This window comes from Poecile atricapillus, chromosome Z (genome assembly GCF_030490865.1).
Source record: "Poecile atricapillus isolate bPoeAtr1 chromosome Z, bPoeAtr1.hap1, whole genome shotgun sequence".
NCBI lineage: Eukaryota > Metazoa > Chordata > Aves > Passeriformes > Paridae > Poecile > Poecile atricapillus.
Genome location: NC_081289.1, coordinates 39,343,565 through 39,369,839, shown reverse-complemented (window position 1 = coordinate 39,369,839; position 26,275 = coordinate 39,343,565). Strand labels below are relative to the sequence as shown.

The following is a 26,275-nucleotide window of genomic DNA, read 5'->3' as shown; positions in this document are numbered from 1 at the left end:
AGTATTTGCCCTCAAGCCAACTCTTGACTTTTGAAACCCACCATTTTTAAAGTAACTTTTCTCTTGGTTAATTAATTAAATAAAATTGATTTCCAAGAAGAAAATAATGTATTATAAATATACTTAAAATTCTGATAAATTTGACCTGAAAGAAACCTTTCTGCTTTTTTTGCAATTTCTTCTCACTCACTCACTCGAAGGCTCTATTATGGAATTGTTCAAGCCATTACTTGTAGTACAGCATTTTAATAAATCAATTTTCTCTTTCTAACTGCAGTTTTCTATTCCAATTTCCTTTATCTGACTTCTGCACCATTTTTTCAAATGATAAAATGCTCTCTTTCATACAGTTAATTCCTTCTTGACTTTTAAAATTCATATTTCACATAACTATGCTGGCAAGTTTGCTGATGATAGATTGATCCCTTCCCACAATAGTTTTCAGTTACCCATCTGAACAGATTCCTTAAATTTTCTTCTCCTTTGGCAACTTTAATTTAATTCAGACCTTTTGTAAGAGAACTTTTATGAGTAGTAATTTTTTCACACAGGAGAAAGTCCCTTGATTATACAGGATTATATTATTTACCATTAGCTGCATGCTTCTTAGCAATTCTGGCAACAGTTTGCAGTATAGAGTAAAAACTCATAATGCAATGTCTCAAAATTTGCTGGAACAACATTTTCTCAGTGCTGAATGAGGCCTCATAAGAACAAAAACTGCCTTCAAAGTCCAAACATCCCATAATCTGCTCATCTCCACAACACATAACAGCTTTTGATCTCTGCACAAACCCCGCTGTTGTATTAGTTCATCTTTCAAAAGGATGCTCATTTTTGATGTCTTCACTTCACAATTTTAGAAGGCAAATGAGTAACAGCATCTCCTAAATTGTCTTAGAAGCTGCATTGCTTGTAAATTCACAGTTTGTTTTTTAGTTTTGACTTCTAACCCTTAAGTAATACTCACAGGAGGATTAAGTAAGTTTTCAGACTCCTAAGTCAAGCCCAGAGGTGGCCACAAGCACCCTTTGGTGAGTATTTGCCAGAATACCCACATAGCATCTTTTGCTTGTACCAAAACTCCTTTCTCCTGGTGCAATTTTGCTTCTGATCATTGCATCTACTTTCCTTTCAAAGGTGGCCAAAAAAGGAAGTGAATGAGAATGTGCAGCCCAGTCTTTGCACTGTATCTGAGACATAGGAACTGCAGCACCCTGAAGAGTGAAGTTTACATTTAAAGCCTTCCTCAGCCTGAGAAAGTTAAACCTTGGCATGTCACCTCTCATAAAAATGCCCTTTTCCCTCTTCCTGGGCCTAGAAACAGGTGAAGAACTGGAGGGGCTGGTGATTAAGCCACCTTTTTCCTCTAAGAATAGTTAGATTTGGATTATAGTTTCAAAACACATTAATAGTAATTAGACTCACCATCAGCTTGTCCTCCAGATGTGTTTTAAAAGAAAGTGTTTAAACATGGGCTTGCTTCTCTAGCAGAAAGATAATACTGAGTCCAGGATATTCTGGACCCAAAGTCCTGTGTTGGTGGAGGTTCATCCAGGCTCCTTACCATTCAGAGACAGTAGAAGACATCAGACACTATCTGGCCATTAGTACATCTACAATCTTGACCAACAAAATGCACCCCCTTGTCTGCATCCCACCTGGGGATCACCCCTGTCCCTGTGAAGCACTGAGGAAAACCAGACACCCCTCTCTAGGTGCTTGGGCAGGCATAACCCTGGGTGACTGAAGCTGGCTGTGAGCCTTGTGCTGGCTGACCACTACACCTCTTCTTTCCTTGGCTACTGCTCACAATCACAGTACAGGCAACTTTTAACCCTTGGGCAAACTGCACAGCGAGCTTTTTCCTGACATACCGCTGTAACACATTTTCTAAAATTGAACACTTGTTTTCTGATCCTGTTTCCTGGAACCTTTCTTACATTACAGCACATATGCCAAAATACTGTGTTCAGCCTCTCAGATCATTTGTAAAACTGTACTAGCTACCTCCCTGCTCTCAAACAATCTGCTTGTGTATTTGGGGGTTTCTGGTTGCCACAAATACATAAATACAAATATTAGAAGCTCTAAGCAACCATTTATCACCTCCTTTTTAGGTTGACTTCAGACCAGGATGCGACAAAACTCCCATCAGACTTAAAATACCCAGCCTGGCCAAAACTTCCACTTGAGGCATAGGGTCATTAACAAGGTGATAAATTTTCAATTGTTGCAGAAGCCAGCTCATGCTAGCTTTTGAATTAGCTCCTCATGCACTCCAGGAGGCTGGTTTGAGAACTGGGACGGCCAATAGCAGTCAGGGGACAGATACAGCTAAAGAAAGCTCATGAGCCAGTTCAGAAGACATGTTCCAAGTTCCTCCCCAGGTCTTTTGCCTTTTATTCTCCAATTCAGGTATTACATTTCCACTGGTTTCCACCAGGATTGTGCATGCACCTTGACATGTTCACAGAAGTTCCACGATACAGAGTTTCACAACTGGGACAGGTCCCTACAATCGGGACACCAGAGTGACAAAACAGATTCTGGAGAATTTCCCACTGAATAGGATGGAGGGAACATAATTACCACATCGTAGCACTACAATGTCTCATAAACATAGAATAGACTAGATCCATTTACCACAAAAATCACAGAAAATAACTTATCAAAGAATATATATTTTATGTAAAATATACATTTGTAGAATATAATTTTAATACAATTTTTATACTTATTAATGTTGGGTTTGCAACACTTTGAATTAAAAAAAAAAAAAAAAACACAAAATATTCTTGCTGCCAGAATTTTATTTCTGATAATACTTATAGTTTGAGGTAACAATGAAAGAAGACTGTGTGCTGTGAACAAAGTCAGTGATGTTTGTCTGCGGTCACATTTTTGTTATTAAAGTGAAAAGTAAACTTAGGACTTGGCATGTACACTAGAATTCATAACAATTTAGGTCATGGCAAACTGAGAAAGCAAGGACTTATGCAAACCTACTCTGTTCAAATTTGTGACTTTTGCAATATATGCCATTAGTATGACAGAAGTCAAGACAGATGTAGTTTACATCACTATCATTATTAAGCGCGTGTCTTTGTATGATCCACAGCACAGCTTCCTGCAGGAACCAGGAATAATAAACACAGGGGTGTGGGTCTTTGCATGGAGCCTTAGCAATGATGACATGAATTCAGCTTTCCTTGATACAGATAAAAACTGATATTCCATGCACACGTGTTTTATTTACACTGACTCATCAACAGTGACTAGTCACCCCTTCCTCTGGCAGCAGTAATTATCAGCGGTCTTTCATCTTCTTTAACAAGCTCTACTTCTCACGCACAGTCTCAGTGACCTCCTCAAGGTGTGAGTCGTTTATCAGGGTCCATTCAGCAGCAGCAGTCTCTTTCCAGTACAGTCCTTGGTATGGCTAAATTCCATTGTCCCTTTTTCAGCAGTCAAAAATCCATGATAAATTCTGTACAACACTGTAGTTAATATAACAGCAGCACCAGATATTATATTAATTCATTTGCTAAAAGCTGTTTGCAATTATCTTTCTATTGACAATATTTTACCAAAAGTAAATCAATGTACATCTCTAAATATCAGAAATGTATACTTTGATAAATACATTATTGTACAAGAATTCTGACATGCAGGTCATGCTATTGGGCTTGGCTATATACAGAAGAACATGTTACACGGTCAACAAAATATTTAATTTCTTTTCCTAACAAAAAAGTAAAACATGACAGGTATTATTCAACAATTTCAAGGATCACTTAAGATTTCAGTCATTATGATCTTCCCTGTGTAGTTCTAAAACTCTACAGTTTAAGGGTAATTTTTCCTCACCAGCCCAGAACCTCAAATTTGCCATTGCATTTGTCCTGTTGCATAAACAGAGGTTAATATTGAATGAAAAAGCCACTAGAAGAGATACAGGTTCAAAATTGTAACGAATGCTGGTTGCTAGGAGGAAGATTGATGCAATAGGCAACCGGTCAGTGCTGAAAAGCCGCTTGAAAAATCTTAGGAGTGCACACGAGTTAGTCTAGACGATACTAACTGCACTTGAAAAATATGTATATTTCTATCTATACACGGATGTATAGTCCATATGAAAAAAAGAGAGAAGGAGGGAAAGTGCTCTTAGTTCAACTTAAAAAAAGGGGGGCATTTTAACAGTATCTCTGTGCTTTATGGAGACAGATGGAGAATACAAGGAGACAGGTTGCAAAACAGACAGACGAACAACATAGAGGACAAAGCACCTCAACACTGACTGAAGAAATTTTTGAAGCCCATGAGCCAGAGGTATAAGGCTGGTCAAAAACCCGACTTGAGAACTACTACCCTCTTACAATGGTAAAAAAAAAAAAAAAAAAAAAAGCCCCCAATAATTGTTTCAGTTTTACTTGGTACTCAGCTTCTGAAAATGTTGAAGAACCCTGGAGTAGAGAAAATACTACAGTACCAAGCAGCACTTGCTAGCTTAAAATTGCAAGTCTGGATGGCGTTTACCTTTCTTGCATGTTTTGTGCCTTCCCCAAGCCATTAAGAAAGAGATCTGGCTTCTGCTTGCGTGTAACCAGTAATGACAACCTCTTTGCAGTTATCTGTGTGCAAACAACCGGAGACATTCAGAACTCTGATACAGCAATCCAGTACCGAAATAAGTTAATCACAAAATAAAGTCGTTTATAAACAAGTAGATAGTTAAAAAAATAAAGGAAAAGGTTAAACAAAGAAAAACAATCCCACATGCAGACCAGTTTATCAGTGCTTTCATTTCAGCAGGATGGTAACAATGTGAGAACACACATCCAGAGCCCTCTGTGGTCTCCACGATCGGCAACACTGCTTGTCAGGTGATGGAGACAGGATGGTCCATGCAAATGAGCAGACCCTTCAGAGCAGACATCTTCAGAATGGATTAGAGTCACAAGGAATGGAGGTTCAATGGAGTTACTGATAATTACTTGGAAGCACATTGTTTTAAGTAAATCTCCCTGAAAATATGCTTATTTATTGAATATACTGGACAAGAGCATCCACTAACTGTCCTTTTATTGCCACAGGAAAGTAGGACAATGTAGTAGATAAAAGGAGAAATGCTACCTTAAGTAATCTTTAAAAGCCAAGACAAAAATCTTCAGCTACCCAAGTGGCTTTTCTTACTACTGACAGTTGTATCATGCAGGAGTTAGACCGTATTTGTGGAGCCTATGCTTAATGCTACATTTATTTCCAATAAGTGGTAAACAGTATTTGATTTAATACTATGTAGCCGATTGATGCCATCTGGTTTACAAGATGGAAGGGATGGGAGACCGAGAGCGCCTTAGAGGACAAGGTGAGCTGTAGGGTGATGTTACTGGAGACAGTCGCAGAGCATTGCCTGTCAAGCCAGCTATGTTGTTTAAGCTTCGAGATTTTTCATAGCCTTGTATGAGAAAATGCACAGACATCAGTTGAATTCAGCCAAAAAATAGACAAAGACAAACAGTACAATGTAATGTAATCCAAGGAGCTACCGGGGGCTCAGAGGGAATCTGCCTGCAAAAGAACTCAGTGCTGAGACACATTACTACCAAAAGATATTAATAAATAAAATTATTTACAGATTAATGCATCTACTTTCTCCAAAAAGAATTAAACAGACCACCACACAAGAGGTCTGACCTGCTCTTCCACATCCCATCTTGCACTTAATATCCCACTGTGGGCTTCAGCAGGGTTGCACAGAGAGCAAGATAAAGGATCCCACCAGGGTGACTGAGCTATCTGGCTAAGCATAATCAAAAACCCATTAAGACAAACTACAGAAACTGTTAGAATTAAAAAAAACTCTGCTAAATTCAATTCTTAATAAAGTACAATTTTTTTTTCTTTAAAATAAACCAGAAACCAGATCAATTTTATACAGTATGTGTAAATCAGTTTTGCATTGGACTGAATGATAATATAAGAAGCTTTATCTTCAAAAGTATTAACCCTTAGGTTTTGCTTCTAATTTTAAAGACTAAAAAGACAGAAGAGTTGGACATATTTGTAAATGGCTCCTGAATGGCAAACTTAAAATATTGAATTTGTGCTTCTTTTCCAGATGTTTTGAATGAAATCAGTGGTATTAATCCATATAAGCGAGTAGTATAATTAATCATTAAATGAGGCAACCACATAATGCTTCACAATTTGAAGGGAACATTGCACTTCAGAAATTTCTGTTCACATACACTGTGAGCTACCTACTTTTTGCCACTGTGGATTGTTTGCACTTTGTAGAGGCAACAAAAAAACATTGCTATTCACTGCATCACTATCTTCATATTCAAGTATTTTCAGCAGCTGCTGAATAATCTAATTTGCTAAGAAAAGTATCTCCTCATTGTCCTGAAGACGTCAGCAATGAAATACAACCAAGATTAAGCCAGGCAGGACCTTGCTCCTGAAGTACATGGGTATGTGCTTCAGTGCAAGCGCTGCTTTCAGTGGCACTACTTTTTCCTTGAAGACAAGTATGCATTTAAGCATTTGTCAGGTTAAGATGTTCAGCTATAAATTGCCTACAGGGGAATAATGAGACTTTTTCCCACATAAACTTTAAAATACCAATGACAATAAAACTAAACACCACATGGAATGTTGCAATTTTTTTTTTATTTTTTTTTTTCCTGATGGAAATGGTTACTGGCTCAGATTCCAGATCTCTAGGTTAGAAGAGAGTTAACGGCATCTTTAGGAAAAATCATATCTTAGGCTCTCCCCTTATGACAATTAACATGTTTCTTACTACTGAGACCTGCATACTGTAAAACTATACTTAAAGCAAATGTATAACCTCATGTCTGCTAAAACATTGTGCAATGTTCTCTCCAGATGGCAAGGGCAGACTAGACTGTGATACTACACAGAATTCTGATACATTTCTGAAACAGCCTCCAGTTTCTGAGATTTTATCAGTATTTACACAGACTAGAAATAATTATGTTTGAAAAGGGAATTAAAGAGAAGCACAATGCTCGTGTATATATTTAAACTCCCTGTAAACATAAAGCTTATTAAAAAAAAAAATCAAAATAATCAGGTAGCTTTTTTACACAGAAACTAGGAAAGCAGTTTTTAAGATTCTTTTTCTTGCTACTCTTCTAATGATAAAAGGAAAGAACTGATAGAGGAAGATGGTAAAGATTACAAATAAAGTAGAAACTCCTAAAAAATGAAAACCAGATACACAAGATGAATAGTGAGAAATGCATGATCCAAAATCAGTACTTTTCAGGTATTTTAGTGGATCAGCTCTGAATCAGTATCATTTTGGAGACGGAGATGCAAAAAAAGCTCAGAATAAATTATAATGAACACAACCAAGAATCAACCAAGGAAAAAACAAACAAGAATGTACCAAAAGAAAGAAAGAAAAAAAGGGAAAAAATAAAATGTCAAAGTAGTAGACTTGATGTGTGAATGACATTCAAGCATTCAAACCAATTTGTATATTACTTGAAGATATTTTCTGCTTACATGCTAACTTCCCTACTCTGTATAAAATACACTCCAAAGCCAGTGGCTAAAACATTTCAGCCTCAATGAAGATTATCATCAGAGCCAGAAAAAAGAGCACATTTCTCATCATAAAACTGTCCATTCTGAACTGAAGCCCCAGTTTTCTAGTAAAAACTACAAAACCATTTTCTTTTAAATCTAGATTTACAAATTAAAATGTTCTAGGATAAAATAGGTCTCACTCTTAAATAAATGTCTTTAGTAGCTGATGGGTAACTTCTTTTATTATTTCTGATCTGCTCTAGTCATGGTTACTGGCATAACTTGCTGAGTGAAGTCAAAAACCTGATTATGCAAGATGCCATGGCAATCTGCCTTATCCAGGTGTTCTTGACCTCCTCAAGGACTCTCACCATAAGAATTATTTTAAATTTAGTTGTTGAGAAGACAGTGAAACATACGCTCAGTGGAAAATGTAGTAAATCTGTGCAAAAAACATGCTTGCAATGCTTTTTCATTTAAGATAAACATTATATATAGGAGTACACAGAATGTCCGAGAAGAAAGTCATACTCTTTGCAAATACTGTATCATGGTTGCCTATCTGCCTTCACAGGTTTAACCTACTGAGCTCATGCTTTGAGGTGTAAAAAGAGCACTTGCAGAACAACCCAAGAGAATTCCTTTGAGAAAAAATAAAAAATAAAAAAAATGTCAGGCAAAAATGTTTGTCCAGTGGCATGGCTATTTCACATGAACTCTGAGGTAAACAACCGCACTTTAGCATTCAGGAATGCAAAATCTGTCAGAATGACACAGATAATAGAATATAATTTGCCAAGAAACAAAAGCAGTTCCTGTCTAAGGAAATGGCAAGACTACCGCTGGCATGCTGATCTTTGGGCGATGTCCTGACGTTAGGTTTTCAGCCACAGCCAGGTGTGGCCTGCTGGGGTAGAAACAATCAGTCCTGTGGGAGATGCAAGTACCAAACAGTTTTGCAAACCCCACCTGGGTGCTCCCATCCTACTGAGCAGCAAGCAGTCAGAGTTGAAGAGGCTAAATAACTAGAAAGGCATTTTTAACACCTTGCAAGCTCAAGCATTGTTTTACTACATAGCTGATTTATGGCTGGGGTACATAGTCATCCTCTAGTTTCAGTGGTGCATTGCCAGGAAAAAAAAAAAAATCTTTTGGCATTTTAAGCTCAGAATTTTATTTGAAAGAAATCTAAATAGCATCTCAGGATATGCTTTTTTGTGTTCAGAAAAAAATGTTCCTTACTTCTGACATGTCAACCTTTAAGGAGTATTCAGTTGTAAATTTTATCAGGTTATTAAGAGCAGACCACAGTTATAATATGATTAATATATCTTTTAGAATGACAAGTTATATTGAGTGATGAGTGGTTGAATGAGCAAGGTCTGAATTGGAGGCTTTCCCGTAAGAGATTACAGACAAATGAAGAGACAAATGAAATGAGGGTCCAACATCAAGCACATTTTTTGAAGACTAAAAGGGATGAGTGTTTCTGAAAGGAAAAGAATGACTAGGAGTAAAGAAAAAAAGATACATTGTGAGTACAGTCTTTCCTCTTAGAGCATTGTGCACATCATTTTACGCTAAGATTGTTTTTCACAAGCACATTGCTGAGTAACCTTTTATGATCTAATGAAAGAAGTCCATACCTTTCCTGATCCCTCCATCAGTAGCACACGTGTAATCACCTGTTGTCAGTAGGAAACATGTTCCCCCTCTTCTGTTTTTGTCTCTTGTACTAGAACGTCTGATGGGAGGGAGCCTTTCACCAGGTGAGAGTGGCTGCTCACTTCCTGCACTGTCTTCACCTGATAACACTGGTTAAAGCACCATGCCCATTTACAGACAATAATGAATGAGGAAATGAGACATCACAAAGAGCTTACGCTGAATGCCAGATATTCCCATCACTCAAAAAGTAGATATAAAGTAAATCATTAGAAGAAAACAAGATTGCAATTCATCATTAATCAGTACAAAATGGCAAAAGATACACATTTTGTTCAAGAGCAAATGATCTTCCGACTTTCCTGTTCTTCTTCTAAAATTTGTATAAAATTAGATTAAACTATTATGAATTAAGAAATAATCAAACCAAGGCTGAGTTAGTCACCTACTCTGGACTGTAACTTGTCAGCATACAGTCAGCCTTGGATATTTCAAACACTTATTTACTATTTTGGCTATTATTTTTGCTAAACGAGAGGTCATGTTAGGCATTTTTGTTTAGAATATATTGTTTAATTTTTTAAAGACAAGCCCTCATCCAAGGGCTGTATTTTCAACATTTGGCACTATACAATGTTTAATAACACACTTAACTTTCATTTGCATATTTATTACACTTGCACTGCTTGTCATCGTAAGTACCCAATATTAAATGCTGTCTCGGTCTCTGTACTTTGTTTTGTCAAATGGCAAAACTTCTGCCTCTCCTGATTTGTCACTCCCAAAGGACTCTCTTTTAAAATTATCTACCATTTCAAATTCAGGCCACACTTTAAAAATCCCTTCTCAGTACAGCACAACTTCAGCTTTACCTTTGCATGTTAAACTGAGGATGTTTTGGTTTTTCTCTGAACTGGGAATGCAAAGGGCAGAATTCAGCCTTGAAGTTTTGCACATAATTCATAGTGACTCTAATAACATTCTCTATCAGAAATAAAGCTACAGTGCATGATGTGAGCGGTGGCATTACTGAAAATAAAGATAACACTTTAAAATGGCTCCTTCTTGCATGTCTGCTTTCTCTCTGACTTCAAGGATTATAACCCCTTGTAAATAAAGCTGTAGACACAAAAAAAAAGTGTCTCTTAGTGAGAGACATAGTGATCACACTGAGCCTTCTCCATTCAGAATACCTTTGGTAGGACCCGATGGCATGAAAAAGCTGTTACCATTAACACTTTAAAGATGTTATCTCTAAGTGGGTATCAGTCAAAACACTGAAAAACTAACTATATTTTACTGTCAGTCTGAGTCTTTTCAAGCATTTCTACCCTTTTAAATATATTTAGGATTTCAAAAAGCTGCGTTAACTTTGTGAACAGTAACTCAGAGAGTGAAACAGCTTCTTTGAACGTAAATGTTATTTAGTAACAGAGCAACAGACCGAAGAAGGATATTGTTCAGAGACCGATTTTCCAGACTCTTCTTTTTAAAAATTACTTTTAATTTAATTTAAAAATAAAAATATTTCAATTACTGAATTACACCAGTCATGAGTGGTTTTGCTCTTATTATTCTTTAGCAGCTTTACAGCTGCAGTCTCATGACCAGTATGTGAGCTTTTTAAACAGATTGTGTTTGGCTTAAGAATAAATATGCTTAAGAAACAAAAAAAAAAAAAAAAGTCTTGCTGCTAAACTATTTAATTATGCTAAGAGGTAAAATTTACTCTTTAATTGCAACAGGTTTGGAATATGGAGCAGTGGCTTGGAGGGACTGAGGCTGTCATTTGATATGCAATTTCACTGAGTAAAGCACAAAATACTCCTTATTCATCATTTGGAACTCTAACAAATAAGGTAATAGAAATCACAAAAATCAACTGTAATAGCGATGATGATGCTAAGGGCTGCCATTTTCTTTTTTCTTGACAAGATTTACATCAGCTATGCTACTGTAATTTAATGAATAGTAAATATCATGCAACGTCTCATCTAACACAGATGAAGGAGATTCTTTTAGCCAGGGAAGCAGAATGCCAAATGGAAAGAAAACTAGAAAGAAAATTTCTTCCTATTTCCTTTGAGTGCTGGGCTTTGGATGTAAAGCACCTGCTCCTTTTAAATGACTGCTTCTTTGTAGGATCTTGCTTAACAGGCCACGATGTGGCACAGGCAAAGCTGACACAAGAGACAGACACTGAGGCAAAACACCATGGAGTCCAACAGGGTGGGACACGGTGGCTGCTCAAATAGTCACAGTCATGCAGAAAAACAGGAAACATCCATACAACGCAACAAACAACAGGCAAAAGAAAAGGTTGATATCATCAGCAGGAAAGCATTCTCAACAGAGCAAGCAAAACTGTATAGACCAGCTACATAGAGGTTTGGGAACATCACTATACCTATTTTGTCCTCTATGAGACTGACACACGCAAATGTTGGAGGGGAGAAGGGTGGGAGCTACATCTTCTCCTGGCAGAAAGACTGGCTGCTTTCTGACCCCTACCAAACATACTGGTCTATAAAGTGTTTTCAGAGGACATGCATTTCCAGTGGGGTCCTACCTGATGATCTGTTGTGTTCCATCAGCTGGTTGTCCTTGCCCAGGCAGATGTCACCCTGCGTGCTATTGCAGGCCATGTTCAAGTCTGTCTTGCAGAAGGTGGGTGAGCTGGCTTGAGGAGCAGGAGGGATATGCTTCTTTCTCTTCCTTGGCAGTTTCTGCTTTGCCATGGCCAGGGAGTAGTACATCCCAAAATTGTTAACTATCACAGGCACGGGCATGGCTATGGTGAGCACTCCTGCCAGTGCACACAGGGCTCCCACCAGCATGCCTGACCAAGTCCGTGGATACATATCCCCATATCCCAGGGTGGTCATGGTGACTACAGCCCACCAGAAGCCGATAGGGATGTTTTTGAACTGTGTGTGTTCACTCGCTGACGGGTCATTAGGCTGGGCTCCCACCCGCTCTGCGTAGTAGATCATAGTGGCAAATATCAAAACACCGAGGGCCAGGAATATTATCAGCAGCAGAAATTCATTGGTGCTGGCTCGCAGAGTGTGGCCCAGCACCCTGAGGCCCACAAAGTGCCGGGTGAGCTTGAAAATCCGGAGGATCCTGACGAACCTTACCACCCTGAGGAAACCGAGCACGTCCTTAGCAGCTTTGGAGGAGAGCCCACTCAGGCCCACTTCTAGGTAAAAGGGCAGGATGGCCACAAAGTCAATGATATTCAAGAGGTTTTTGACGAATTCAAGTTTGTTGGGAGAAAAAATAACACGTACTAAAAATTCAAATGTAAACCATACCACGCAGACTCCTTCCACATATGTCAGTGCAGGATCTGTCTCAATCTCATACTGTAACACAGCTTCTGTCCCATTGATGACCTGCTCAGTTTTGTTTATAATAGTATTGAAAGCCTCATGTGTTTCCAGGCAGAAGGTTGTGATTGAAACTAAGATGAAGAACAAAGAGGCAAAAGCGATGAACTGAAACACAAAGAGATAAGAGACATCAGAACCACAAAGCTCTTCACATTAATACAAATGATGTCTGCATTTATAGTAAATTTTTTATTCATTCTTCCCCAAATGGCTAGCTAATTCATACACATAAAAATTACCATCTAGGCCAGAGGAGAACAGCAGACATCTCTCACATGCAGGTGAGGAGTCCAGGAGCAGGAAAAGTCTTGGCAATGGATGTCATGACAAAATGCAACTCATTAGGAAAGTGGCAACAAATCCTTTCAGCTGTGCAAAATTGTCTGAATTTGATTCAGTTGCCAACATTCTTTACAAGCAGTCCCTGTACACAACAACCACAGCAATACTTAAAGATGTCCAGCTCTCGCACAGTGGAAAATAAAGTTTTGAGATTATGGCTCAGAATTCAGACTTGTCTTGAAGAGCACCTCAGTGCTCTTGGATCTAGGAGCAGATCCAAACACTGAGCTTCCTTTAGCTTTTCAATGATTTACAAATACAGGATATTTACTGATAGAAAATGCCTTCTGTTACAGACTGCAGGTTGCATAGCCTATTATGTATGTAGTCATCCATCACTGATTATCTTGGGCAGCACTATAAGTAAACCTTACAGAACCTCACACACTGTGGTGGCAGAGCTTTGCCACAGTCTTAGGATCCACAATCCTGCTAATTAGCTTACAAATTCAGGGCAATCCAAACAAAAAGAGAAATACAAATTCAGTTCTAGTAGAGGCACGTGAATTGATAAAATACAGGTAAATAACCTGGAAACAGCCATCACAAAAGATTGGTTAGGACTTAAAAAGCATATACTGTCTGTTCTTCTATTCAGCCATCACAGTCAAGCATTGAATAACAGAGAACATCCAGGACAGGATCTCAAAAATTAACACTGAGCCAAACAGCTAGAGCAGGAGACAGAATTTCTTACACTGAGGAATATACACCAAATGAAAAGGTGTTTTGAGGTCAGTTGTTCCTTTGCTATAATGGTTAACTTCTTTTCAATGACATTAAAGCCGTATTAGCTAGCACTCAAACAACAGTGGTGTGGTACATAAATTACAATATATTTATTTTGAATTTTCATCTTAATAAACATTTTATAGCCAATAAATTTATAGCTGGGGGGAAAAAAAAGCCTTCTGGAAACATGAAGATTTTTGAAAGCATTAGGTGTCCAAGGAGGCAAAAAGATGCTTGAACAGGTTAAAAATATCTAGTATTGAGTTACCACACTAAAATCATGAATGTCATTGGGAAAAATCTAGTTGCAAGGCAGACAAAATAACAGCCATAAGCAGGAATGCCTCTGTTCTGTCACTTTAATCCAGGATACAGCATTGTGGCAAAACTGATTCTATGTACTTTAGATATCAATGACTGAATTTAGTATTAGCATTTAGATTTAGTGTTATGTGCCACAGGAACCCATTTGGGCTCATACAATACTGAATGCTTGTATTTTTCTAGCACAGAACACTGGTTACACAACAAAATATTGTCTCTACAACAGTTAGAAAGAATTCCTTTTTTTCTTTCTGGAAACAAGCCTAAATTTGCAGTGCAGGTCTAGCAAATTTATTACATTCAGATTCACGAGATGGATCTATGAAAAATCCCATATAACTACCTATATCAGATATTTGAAGGTTAGTTATGGCTTCCTTTCCTCAGCCAAGGGGAAAAAACTTATTACACCATACTCTACAATTGCAAATACTCTAAATCTGTTGCCTTTCAAAAAGTACTGACTCAGACTGAACGAAACACTTATCATCCAGTCTGGACCTCTAGCCACAAGCTAAGCAAACAATCTCACACTGTCTGATTTTTACTGAATAGGCTTTTCTGCCTTTGCCTTAACTACAAAATTGCTGCATGTTCATAGCTCACAGCACCTGACATCAACATACACAAAAGAGCCTCAATCTTGTGTGAGACAACTAGAGTCAGCAAATACAACCAGATTTATACAATCTAAGTGAATTAATCTCAGCAGATATTCATAAAACTTCTAGAGAGATAGAGAATTTATCAGACTCTAAGCCACTGGTGGGCTAACAATGACCCTTGGGTGTCTCCTATAGCATTCTCCAGAATCCTTCTACATAGTCAAGGAAGGAAAAAGCAAGCAAATCTTTGCAGGCTGAGTCACTGAAGCTGTCAGCACTGTAGTTTGTAATTTGGGAGGGAACTTTTGACAGAAAAAAATATTAGGAAACCCCCTCAACAGCAACACTGGTGATTTCAGACAACTGTGATTTATTTTTTTTTAATTTTATTTTTTTGTCTGAAAATAAAACAAAACTACATTCAGGCTAACCAAAGTAAAATTTACCAACAACTAAATAATTTACCAACAACTCAGATATAATAAGGATTAACTGTGCATTTAACAGTGCAGTAAACCTAACAGTATGTAAATAATTACACTGCTTTCTGGACTGTATTTCAGAGGCCATTCAGGTTCAGAATCTTTCTAAAAAAATGCCAAATACCAAGAGAGTAACTAAAGGTAGAACTGCCTGACAAGCTATTTATTACTGCTTTTCTAAACATTGACACTGCATTGACATTGCACTTGCAAGGCAGATTGAAATTTTTAGCTATGCACCTACATTCAGTGTTTTATTATCCCTAAAGGTAAAAGACATTCAGTCATGTCCAAAATCTATCCTAAAGACAGTCATCTTCCAGTGGTTAGAACAAAGACAAGAAAACACCATGAATCTGGCGACAGATTTCTGGGTAAGCCTGCAATAAGCATTCCCAGAAATGTAAAACACATGTAATGTACACAATTTGCTATGCATACACATGCCATCACTGGTTTTGAGCAGACACACATTCCTTTTATCTCTCATTGTGCTTGGTTTTAAACTTCTTAGTACAGGACAGAGCTTGAACAGCACCTAGCCAGAGAAAGCCTCATACACAAGAGACCTACAAGGTTATTGCAATAATCAGAGGATTCAGAGAACCTGCAAGAAGCAAATGCAAAGACCAATGCAAGCACGAACATTTTATCAGTCAAACAAAAAAATGCTTAGGGATTAACCTTATATTAACAAAGATGATTCCTTAGTATTATGTTACATAATACCAGGCAACATGTTGAAAAGTCTCTAGCCTGTTTTTCATATACATCTGTAATGATAGAAACTAAATGAAGTCATGTGCTGTCTCCATTTTATGCTTTCCCTCTCCTTCATCCTAATTCCAGCTTCTCCAAAGTAATTAATGACTAAAAATACATCCATTTTTGTCATGTGGGCAAGCACCACACTTCAGAAAAACACAGTACAGATCTGAACTCACAAATTCTCTGGTGGATGTAACCAACCAAGTTCTAATCCTCAGCCGTGCAATAGTTCTTCACAATAACCAGGGTAGCACACACAACTTTTTTTGTTTCCTTTCTTCTTTTATGAAGCAGAAAAATCTAAAAGGAGTTAGCTTGATCACTAGTTCAGAAAGGTTACAGCAAGAGACAATTTTCTGTTTGAATCATTACCAACCTTTCACTGTGAAAACTTCTGAAAACTTTGTTTTTGACTAGCTGCAAGACAAGTTCAGCTTTGGTATAGAGAAAAATAGCTTGTTCACCCCCTTTTTTAAACCAAAGATTGCAGCCCTAACACAATTTTTGAGTCTTCAAAAAAAAAAAAGCTGAAGAAAAATTTTCCAATAATATCCAAGTAATCGTGATCTTTTTCTTATTTTTTAAAAAGGGTTTTTTAAGTAAGTGCTTCTTGTTTGCTTTAATGGATGTAATAGAATTAACTTTCGTCGTTTAGGTTTTTTTCCCTCCTGAAGGAACTATTTTCCTAAGTGACAGAATGACTGTAGAAACACTCTGGGGCCACCGTTTTCAAAACTGAAATTAACACAAATTGAATTAATAAAAAATTCCATCCATTTTTGTCAGAAGAGAGCAGTTAAAAGTTGCAAAAATATTCAGTATGCAATGCACAGCATGTAGAGCATCCCTCATTAAGCAGTTAAAGCTCTCAGTAGGCTGCTGATTCCCTCTGCTCGCAGTGTGAAGACACTGTGCACCCAATTTTGGTCTTGTGTGTCAGCATCACACTTTCAGACAGTAGAGATTCCATCTCCTAGCTTGTCTAGTTGACAGGATCACCAGCCAAGCTCTGTTGCTAAGTCCTACTAATGTTCACAGTAAGTGGATTAATCATCTATAACTTGATCTTCAATGAAGCACATAAATCTAGAGTGTGAGGTGCCTGCAGATAACTGGTCGGAAGTAGAAAACTTTATGATTCGTACTTTGAATTCAGTGTCTCATGGGGGACTGAGTATTTAAACTGAGAGCTTAAAGCAATTTCAAAATTGACAACCAATTCTAGAACACCAAATTGAGCAGTCTGTGGATTAGCAGAACTTGTATGAGTCCGACGTCACATTTTACCTTGCACAAAGCTCCTTAAGTGCATTGAAAAATGAAGTTCACTAGAAATTGTGGCTGCAAATGACCTGGCAGCAGTCGTATCTCATAGGCCAGGTCTGGATTTCACAGTCGGAAAAGGCAGAAGGCCAGAGGATGCTGTGGCTCACATCTGACACACACACACACACATTTTCATTTCCAAGTAAACCCAGACATGTGACTGGTCGTTGTCCTGGGATGGAGCCAGGGCCTTACTGCAGTCATTCCAGGGATCAACAGCTTAGAGTCCGAACAAAGCAACGAGGCTGGACATTGACCTTTGCACCCAAGTGTACTATACATATCCATAAGATCAGACTGATCCTACTCCATATTTAAAATAAGTTTCTTCTTTCCATCCCACACCCTTAAATAGGCCATTTCTACACAATTATTTAGTTCTCCAAGATGGACAGGTCAAAGTCAGTGAAGAGGTTAATGCACAGCGAAGTGTTAATAGTCACAGTCATCCTCACTTCTTGCTTCACATTTAAGTTTTGAATAAAATCTCTCACCATATTTCAGTGTTTTCCCATAAAAATTTTGCATCTGGTCTGGATACTTGTTCTGGGGTTGGACCACAACCACAACCCCCTCCTCTTTCAACTCCCCTCATTGTGTAATGTATATTTTCTAACGTGACCATTTAATAGCAGCTCTTAAGATTCATTTAGTTTGAGTTACATCCCAGGACACAGAAGGTTTGCCCTTGACACACTTGACAGTGGAAAAAGAAAATGACTGAATATTTAATAAGACCTTGAAAATACAACACTTAATATTCTCTAATGCAGGTACCGAATTGCCTTTAAAAAAATAAGATTAAAACATTGCTTTAAATAAATTTCCTCACAGGCACATTATGAGACTTAATACATGTATGTTGCTAAAACTTAAAATGATTTTTAAAAATCAATATTCCTTCCCACCACACTCATAGACTAAAAATACAACTATAGAGCATCCAAGAAAAGAGACTGTGATAGTTTTTTCCTAAAGAAACTAACTTTGATGGCTTGCTCACTATTGTAACCAAAATCCTGCTCTCATTACAAAAGGTTTACTGAACAACTTCATTTTTCCTGACCAAAACAAGAGTAGAGGAGTTTCCACTCCTGGGTTCTTTGCTTTCCCAGATCATTCGTGTTAACCAGAACCCTCAAAACAGGGTAACTTCTTTAGGATAACAGAATACTTAAAAGGAAAGCAGTCATTTTTTTTAACACCGTACTCATTTTGATAAATAAAAAAATTCCAAACTTTGGAGATTTAAAAATTATTCACAGTGATGTCTGTTCACATCTGTTAGTTTAAGCCTTGTCTTTTCATATTTCAGAATATAATATAAATTTTTTTAAAAAATTAACTGATTCAGTTTCTTCCTCTTACTAACCCTCTGACTACAAAAAGTAAGCTGATCTATGCATTACATGCATCCACTCTCATTGACTGCAAGAATTTAGTCATATATATATGCATCACAAAATTGTATTTTAAAAATTTTCTTCACATGTATTTTAAGACTCATTGATCTATTTCTTAAGCTAAAACAGTTAATAATGGTTATACCAAAATTATATACCCCCACCATAAACATTATAAGCTGATATTGATTTTTTTGTCTCTCTCAAGGTTCAGAAAAAAACCTTATTTTATCCTGTAAAACTTCCATAATTTTTTCCTGTAATATTCTCCAAAAGCCTTTTATATTCTCCCAGGAATTCAAACTGTCAGCTTCTGAAATCCCCTTAGTTCTGTAGGGGGATTGAATGGGACCCAGTTAAAAAGGGAACAAAGCCAAAATCATGTACTGTTTCTAATCAGTCCCAACTAACTAGCAATGCTGATTTTTTAATCTTGTTTTATAGCTGCTTAGTCACATAAAACCAAAGTCTTAAAAAAAAATCCCATAAAAAATCCAATAAATTTGAAGGATTTGGGCATTCAATGAGAATATGACTCAACTGTGAATGTTACTTATGCAGAAAAAGAAACTGCATTTGTAAAGTACATGGCATGCTTCACTCAAAGTAGCAACTAACCTTGGCAATGCAATCACAGAATTAGATACCACTTCCAGCTTTAAAGAGTTCTTTTTGTTTAGATTTGACAGATTGTCCTCATTTCTGATTTCAACATGATAGATTTTTTTTCCCTCTGTTTAATTCCATCTAGCTATCAGGAGACTGTTAAAATCATAATGTGATTTCAGAATGAGCTCTTGTGATGAATTTACTTCTCTATATAGTTTAATGTTCTGTGTGGCAGAACTTGAACATTAATGCAATTTTACATAAACCCAAATACCTCACCAAACATACCATCAGTCTCTTCACAACTCTGTTTCTCAAAGCTGCTATTCTTCCTTAGCTGTGAGTTGCCTTTGGAAAATTATCATTTCATGAAAAAGAAAAAAAAGGAGGCAAAGTCACAAGTTTTTATGGTGTGATGCATTTTCAGTGCACTGTATCTGGATATACTTAGTAAGAAAACAAACACCATCAGAAGCTACTAACCAAACTACTGGCATTTAAACTATAAACTCAAGACAAACATACTATCGATTTACTTCACCACTCATAAATCATAATCTCTCACATTATTTCTCCCCAAAGATTAAGGAATTGATACAGACATAGCATTTTAAATTAACCACCAAAGGACAAACAAAAACATGATATATAAAATATAAGACCAATTTTATGTCTCTAAAAATCTGTAAGTCATCCTCCATCTGGGGAATAATGTGGAATGTCAGCATTAAAGTGGTTTGTTTTTTTTTTAATGTCTAAATTAAGATTTAACAGAGCTAGCAACCAAACAGCCTTAGCATCCCAATTGGGAAACTCTGGCCATTATAATAACAAGCCACAGTTAGAAGAGGCTCTGCCAATATTTTTGTTTTCATCCTACAAAATATAAGTCTACTCTTTTCAAATCCCCAGTCAAGTTCTAACTCATTTTTACCCTCTCCTGCTAACAACATTTGGCATTCAATTTAGCAGTTAAAGAGCTGCTGTTAGAGCTCTACACAGAGTCATAAATGAATGAAAAAAAATCTTCATGTCAATACACTTGTACTGATACACTGTCAAAGAACAGCCTATAGCTAATGTCCAATGTGTAGATTTATAGTGCAGCAGTATTTACAGCTGAGAGTGGCTACTATCTGTATGCAGTAGTGAAAACACAAATGTTCTCTTGCTTGCTCATTCGTTCCTCATTTGTTATAGTTTTAAAAAAACTGCTGTCTTTCATTACCAGCTGGAGCACAAACAAAAAGGTTAATAATTCATCTTCCCATATTCAGAAATCCAGGCAAAAAATTAAGTCACTCTAACTAAGCTGTTAGGTAAATCAGCAGTTCTAACACCAGTTTGACCCAGATACATGTCTGACTCAACAAATCTTAGTCACATCCACATTTTAAAGCAGATCATAAAGAAAACGAGTTGCAATTGTTCTGCATTTTAATTGCATGTAATTCACATATATCTTTCTAAAGAATTTGAATTGAAAACTTTTGTAAATCAGTCAAAACTTATTTACAAAGCTACCCTGATTTAGATGTGTTCTGCTCAAAATGGAAAACTTTTTCCTCTGCCAAGTAACTGCAAAGAAGACTTGAGAACGAATTTCAGTGGCAAGACCACACCTCCTGCAGTGGAATTCCCAGGGACAGGACTGATCTGCTGCCCAGGACATTTCCTTGTACTCCATCCCTCACTGCCTACCATTCAAGAAGATTACTAATTTCCTAAATGACCAGTGTTGTTTCCCACCAGGCAAATCAAAATCATCTGACTTTGCTGCCCCATGGAGCAGCTAAGTAAAACATGTCATACCAACACACAACATACATTCCACTGCATGCTATTGCCTCTTGAACACTCAGCAGAAGTCCTTGAACAGAAATTTCGTTGCCTCCAGAAGCTTCTATTTCCATTCACCTGAATTTATGAAGCTTGCTTCACTTGTGATTTTTCTGAGCTGTGACAATGGCAGCTATGTTTTTGGTTTAACAGCTAGCTGTGCGCATTATTTTAACTAGACTTGGCATTTATAATCTAGCAATCATTTTTTAAAAAGGCATCAGCAAGGCTCACTTTGCCCTTGTCTTACTGAAAAGGTCTGCATGGGTATGTGGCTTGATAAGCAAGCCACTGCCACTCATTCATTAAACATTGCTATAAATCAAACAGGCAAAATATTTATAGCAGCTGCAAAAATGCAATGGATGTTCTTCCCAGAGTGAAAGCAAAGGTGAGAAAAAGAGAAATTCACAGCTTGTATTTTGGTCTCGAATAAGACATTCAGAGGTTTCTTATTACCGAAAGAGCATATTCCAAAATGAAGCTAAAATTTTCTGAAGGGAAGAAGAATGCAGATTTTGAAGCCTGCATTTCAGCCAATCCCAAATTTACATAATGTGTCAAATAGCCTCTCTGTTTGCTTTGTTGCCCTTCTCTAGACTACCTGCTGTTCACATCATTACAGGAAAGATTAGGCTCTGGGACCTGGCAACTTGAAATGCTACACAGGCAATATCTTTCTGCATTTGATTTATCATGAGAAGTTCTCATTTGGCTCAATGGGTCAAAACTGGAAAAAAAATCTTCAGTATAATACTATTTATTATTAATAGACTTTTACACCCAGGCAGACAAATGGAGAAAAGAAAGACATTCTTAATATAAATTAATGAAAATTCTATTATAATGTAGTTTGCCTAGTACATAAATCTCACATCCATTAAAATTACAGAAACATTTTCATCTGTATCATCTCCATCTCACTTAAGCACTCAGGCTCATTTATGTCTATGTTTCCTCTCACTGAAAACAAGTCTGATGGCCTAATTTAAAATTGTACTTGGGTGAATTTAGAAGAGATTTTGAGGCTTGACATCCATTAAGATTTGTCATAGAGCCCATCTCAGCTTTCATCAGAGAAGCCTTTTAACCAACTCATGTAACCTCTTTTTGTTGTCTCAAAGCTAATCAAAACATTCTGGAATTATTTACTAGCTTTCCAGGCCTGTGTCTTTCCTGAGCACCATAACAAGACTTCTACTGCAAGTGCTGGAATGAAAACTACCAAACTACTTAAAAACTGAAGGGACGGAGCCTTCCAAATAGCATTTCCAAGCTACTCAAAAGTGTATGTAAAGTCCTCAAACCACTGATTAACAGGTCCCCTTTGACTGGAAGCTTTTCCTTCCACACACTATTTAAGGAGCACTGGGTTAATTTTTCATACCTGCACCACAGTAGTAAAATAGATTTGATAGTAATTGGTACCTTTGCTTCATTATTGCAACTTAGTTATTATGGGAAAGCAAAACCATAAGGAATAGGATACCCAGACTGTGGTATTGCCTAACCCTTAGGTGCTTGGTAAGATAGTCCTAGTGAGGAGCTTCCAATGGAGCAGGCTCTGTGGAGTAATCTAGACTTAATAAAAGCAAATCATGAACACAGAAACTTCAGCCTGTGGCTTCTGACAGGAACTGTTGCAATCCCGTAGAGAAAACCTCTCTGTCATTTGCACTAGCAGGAAAGCCAACAGCAGGAGTAGTTTGACTGACTCATGGCACAGCACAAAGTTCCAAGACTCAGCAGTCTCCAACTCCCTGGTTCTGTCTTGAAAATCCTCTATGAAGTACAGATTTATTTATTTTTTTCCCCCCTTTAGATGTCCAGAGTTTTATCCTTTCTGCATTTCCAACTCCAGGGTGTCCCTGCCCTGGTACTTTCTGTCTCTCCTTCCCTCCCTTTCTCAGCCCCAGCTCTGTTCCTCAGGTTCACTGCTGGATCCCAGAATTTCTTCCTCTCTTCTTCTGAGCAACCTGTTCTTACCTTATCTGTATATCCATGTCCTATACATCTAAACATTCTTTATTTTCATGTGCAGCTCTCTTTCCAGAGCTGATGTGCCTCCATTCTTCCAGGCTCTCCAGGCCCCAGACTCGGCCCTCACTTCACATGCTACCTGCCTGTTTAACCCAGACCAATTGCTCAGTCACTCAGTTTGCCCAGCTTGCTCAATCTCTGTATCTTTCTGCCTCACTCCACATTTCTGGACCTTCAAGCCCTTGTCCTTTGACATAAATCAAAACCACCTTCCTGTTTCCCATCTCCAAAAGTAAGAGATCTTCCTTCTGCTCCATTGCTGATACCACTCCATGGTCCCCTGGTCCAGCCACTCACTGTCACGTGTCTTTTCTCCTCATCTCGCAACCTCATCAGGATTTTTATGCCAGCCTACGCTCCCTGTGCAGTTTCTGTGACTTTTATATTTGTATCTGAAGAGCACACGTGCATGGAAACTAATCTGATTTTTCCAATCAAATTACTGGTTACAAATTACTAATGAAAGATATTTTTTTCTTTCAAACCTGGTTTCACTTTGAGGTGAAAGCTTCCTCTCCTGCATCAACTAGATTCTGAGAAAATGGAAGGGAACATATATGCTGACGCTAATTTAAAAAATATATCTTCTAATATAATTAGAATAACTCCTCTTCAGAGAAATATTTACATCTTTCTATAGTTTAATCACTGGACAGTCTATAAAATAGAAACAGTATCTCATCTTTACCCTTTTCCTAGGCCAGACAGGACAATATCCTTGCAACTCCTTCATGATCTCACATGACCCTCTGAAAAGTCTTAATGTTTTTTTAGAAATAAATCTTCTAGATACCTAAATCAATGCACCTTAACACTGGTACAGCTGAAGGACTTGGAGAAGAATTTCAGGCCAGAAGGGTGTTTACATGAGAGAGGGAACAGTAAGACTTTTAAAATTCCTATACTTGATATATGTGAGTATGTTTCAAGTTCACAACACAATCACATAGATCAAAGCTAAATTTAGAGACAGTGAATTATTCATTGCAACTCCAGTCAGCTAGGCTTATCTGGACCCTGAAGAACCAAGCATATCACCCCAGACAACAGTAGTTCACACAGACATGTTTTTTTCAGACCTTTCTTTTGGCTTCACAGTGCAAAAAAATAGCATTGATCAACTAGAATCTTGTTGAAGGTTTTCTGAAAGATAGGTAAATAACTACATGTAGCTTACTTCCATTTTTTAATACATTAAAATTCCATTTATCCTTGTCTCCAGGAATGTAGAAGTGACAGTTCAATTGAACTGAAAAAGAGAATGTAAGAAAGAGAAAAGCCACTAGTGCAACAGTTATTAGGGTACTCAAACAACTGTGACATTCAGATTTCATTCTCTGTTCGAAGCAGACACTTGAACTGAGATGAAAGATAATTCAAGACCCTCCTCTAGAACCTGGGAGAAGCATATGAAAAAGATTACACAAGTTTATGAGAGGGATTATATGACACTGGGCCTGTGATAAAAGAGGATTGGACACTGAGACCCAAGAGACTCCCCAAACCCCTTGTCTCCATGAATATTTTCAAGTATTTCCAAATCAAATTTACACATTTATTTAATACATAAAGTCCTAATCTATTGCCATTGCAAGCATTAGCATCAACTCTGTGAATAGCACCATTTCAAATGTATTCCTATTTAGTTTAAACATTCTCTTACAGCTTCATCACCTGTTTGCCCTAGGGACTGACACTAATACTTACACTCAGGGCTGGACTAATCAGCACAAGGACAAATACCAACAACATTTTGTGTCATCCTGCTGAAGATACCTTTAGTCAAAGCTTGTTATTGATGAGCAAAAGCTTGCTAGCAGCAGAGGGGAACCGTACAGGACTTGCTTTGTGACCTCAGGAAAACCCAGGAATGAATTCCTGTGTCAGACCTGTCAAGCCACTGTGGCATATATATTTCTTCACAACTAGGTGCTGATATGGACAAGAGCATTCATCCCAATCCAGTAGGCTTCAGAAGAAGTCTTGGGATGCCAGGGAAAGCTACTGTCTGTCTACTGCTTATGACAACTCATCTCTTTGAGAGGTATAACAGTTATTTAGAAAATAAATATCTTTATCCTTTTCCTTGTGATTCCAAACACCACTTATTTTTTAACTTACATTATTAGCTTACTTATGAAAAAATCAATACTGGAATACACACAGTGGACCCATTCCAGAATCTTTTAATTACATTCTCCACACAAAGGAGTATGGGAAGGCATATAAACTTAATGTAATAAAAACCTGGATGTTCTGGATGTCCAAAATTCACCCACAGTAAAGCAGCCAGCAGTAAGAAGTACTCTGATTATCATGCATGTGTCAGAGTGAACACACCACTGAGTTGGCTGGGGGAGATGTTTTCCTGTGCAGCTAGGGTTTTGGGCCAGCTAAAGGCAAAGAACTCTGCACTGATTATCTTCACAATGGGCTGGTATTTTTATTTATTCATTCTATTTAGTTATTATTTGGGCTGGTGTCTTTCCAATGATTCTCACAGCAATGAAGAGCAACATTTGCAGCATTCTGTGGAAACTTTGCATTGAGGGAATTCTCTAGAGAGCATTTCTGTGGTGAAACCAGGGTTAGGAAATCCAGAAGTAAAGGAGATATTTGACATATCTGGAGATCTTGTTGATGATTATGCACAAAGGGGACCATGGGAGAATGAACTGCTGCCACAGCCAGGCAGATTATGCTCACTAGAGACCTTTTGTGAATGTAATCTGCAAAAGGAGTGGCACGCAATGCTGCGCTGAGGCACATTTTGCAGTTTCTATTTCCAGTTTAAGGTCTACATGGGATATTTACTGCTGGCACTTTCCTTTCAAGACTGGTTACATCTGCCTGCATACTTCTCTTTAAAAAAAGAGCAGGTTACATGTACATGGAATCGAAAGTGCTGTCGCTGATGAAATATGCATGTGACATACCAGCAGAAGTTGGCCACTGGTGGTGTTTATGAGGCAAACCAAAAGAATTAGCAGGATGGCAGTGTTCTAACCAGCCTCCTAAATCCTAAATCCACTTCTTGACCATTAAGACTCTTTGTTCCTTAAGATGTCCCTTCAGAACCATAACAAAACTGCATTGAAACATCAGCTGTGGGGTTTGTCTGGGGGGAGCAGTTCTTTTTGGACTGAAACTACTTGGACAGATGATGACGATGATTAAAA

At 37.7% G+C, this 26,275-nt stretch overlaps 1 protein-coding gene across 2 annotated transcripts in view; it reads right to left on the bottom strand.

Moving 5' to 3' along the window:
• Positions 1 to 2,370: 2,370 nt before the first annotated feature.
• Positions 2,371 to 26,275, bottom strand: part of LOC131572689 (potassium voltage-gated channel subfamily C member 2) — a 97,256-nt gene continuing 73,351 nt past the window's right edge. The window contains exons 2-4 of one of the 2 annotated variants that reach the window (XM_058825951.1): positions 11,801 to 12,731; positions 9,213 to 9,380; positions 2,371 to 4,634 (exon numbers count right to left, since the gene is read on the bottom strand). In XM_058825951.1, coding sequence (XP_058681934.1) covers positions 4,573 to 4,634; positions 9,213 to 9,380; positions 11,801 to 12,731 — 1,161 coding nt within the window. In that variant the 3' untranslated portion in view covers positions 2,371 to 4,572. Of the gene's footprint in view, positions 4,635 to 5,210; positions 5,462 to 9,212; positions 9,381 to 11,800; positions 12,732 to 26,275 lie in introns of those variants that run through there. The other variant, XM_058825952.1, reaches the window with a different exon arrangement.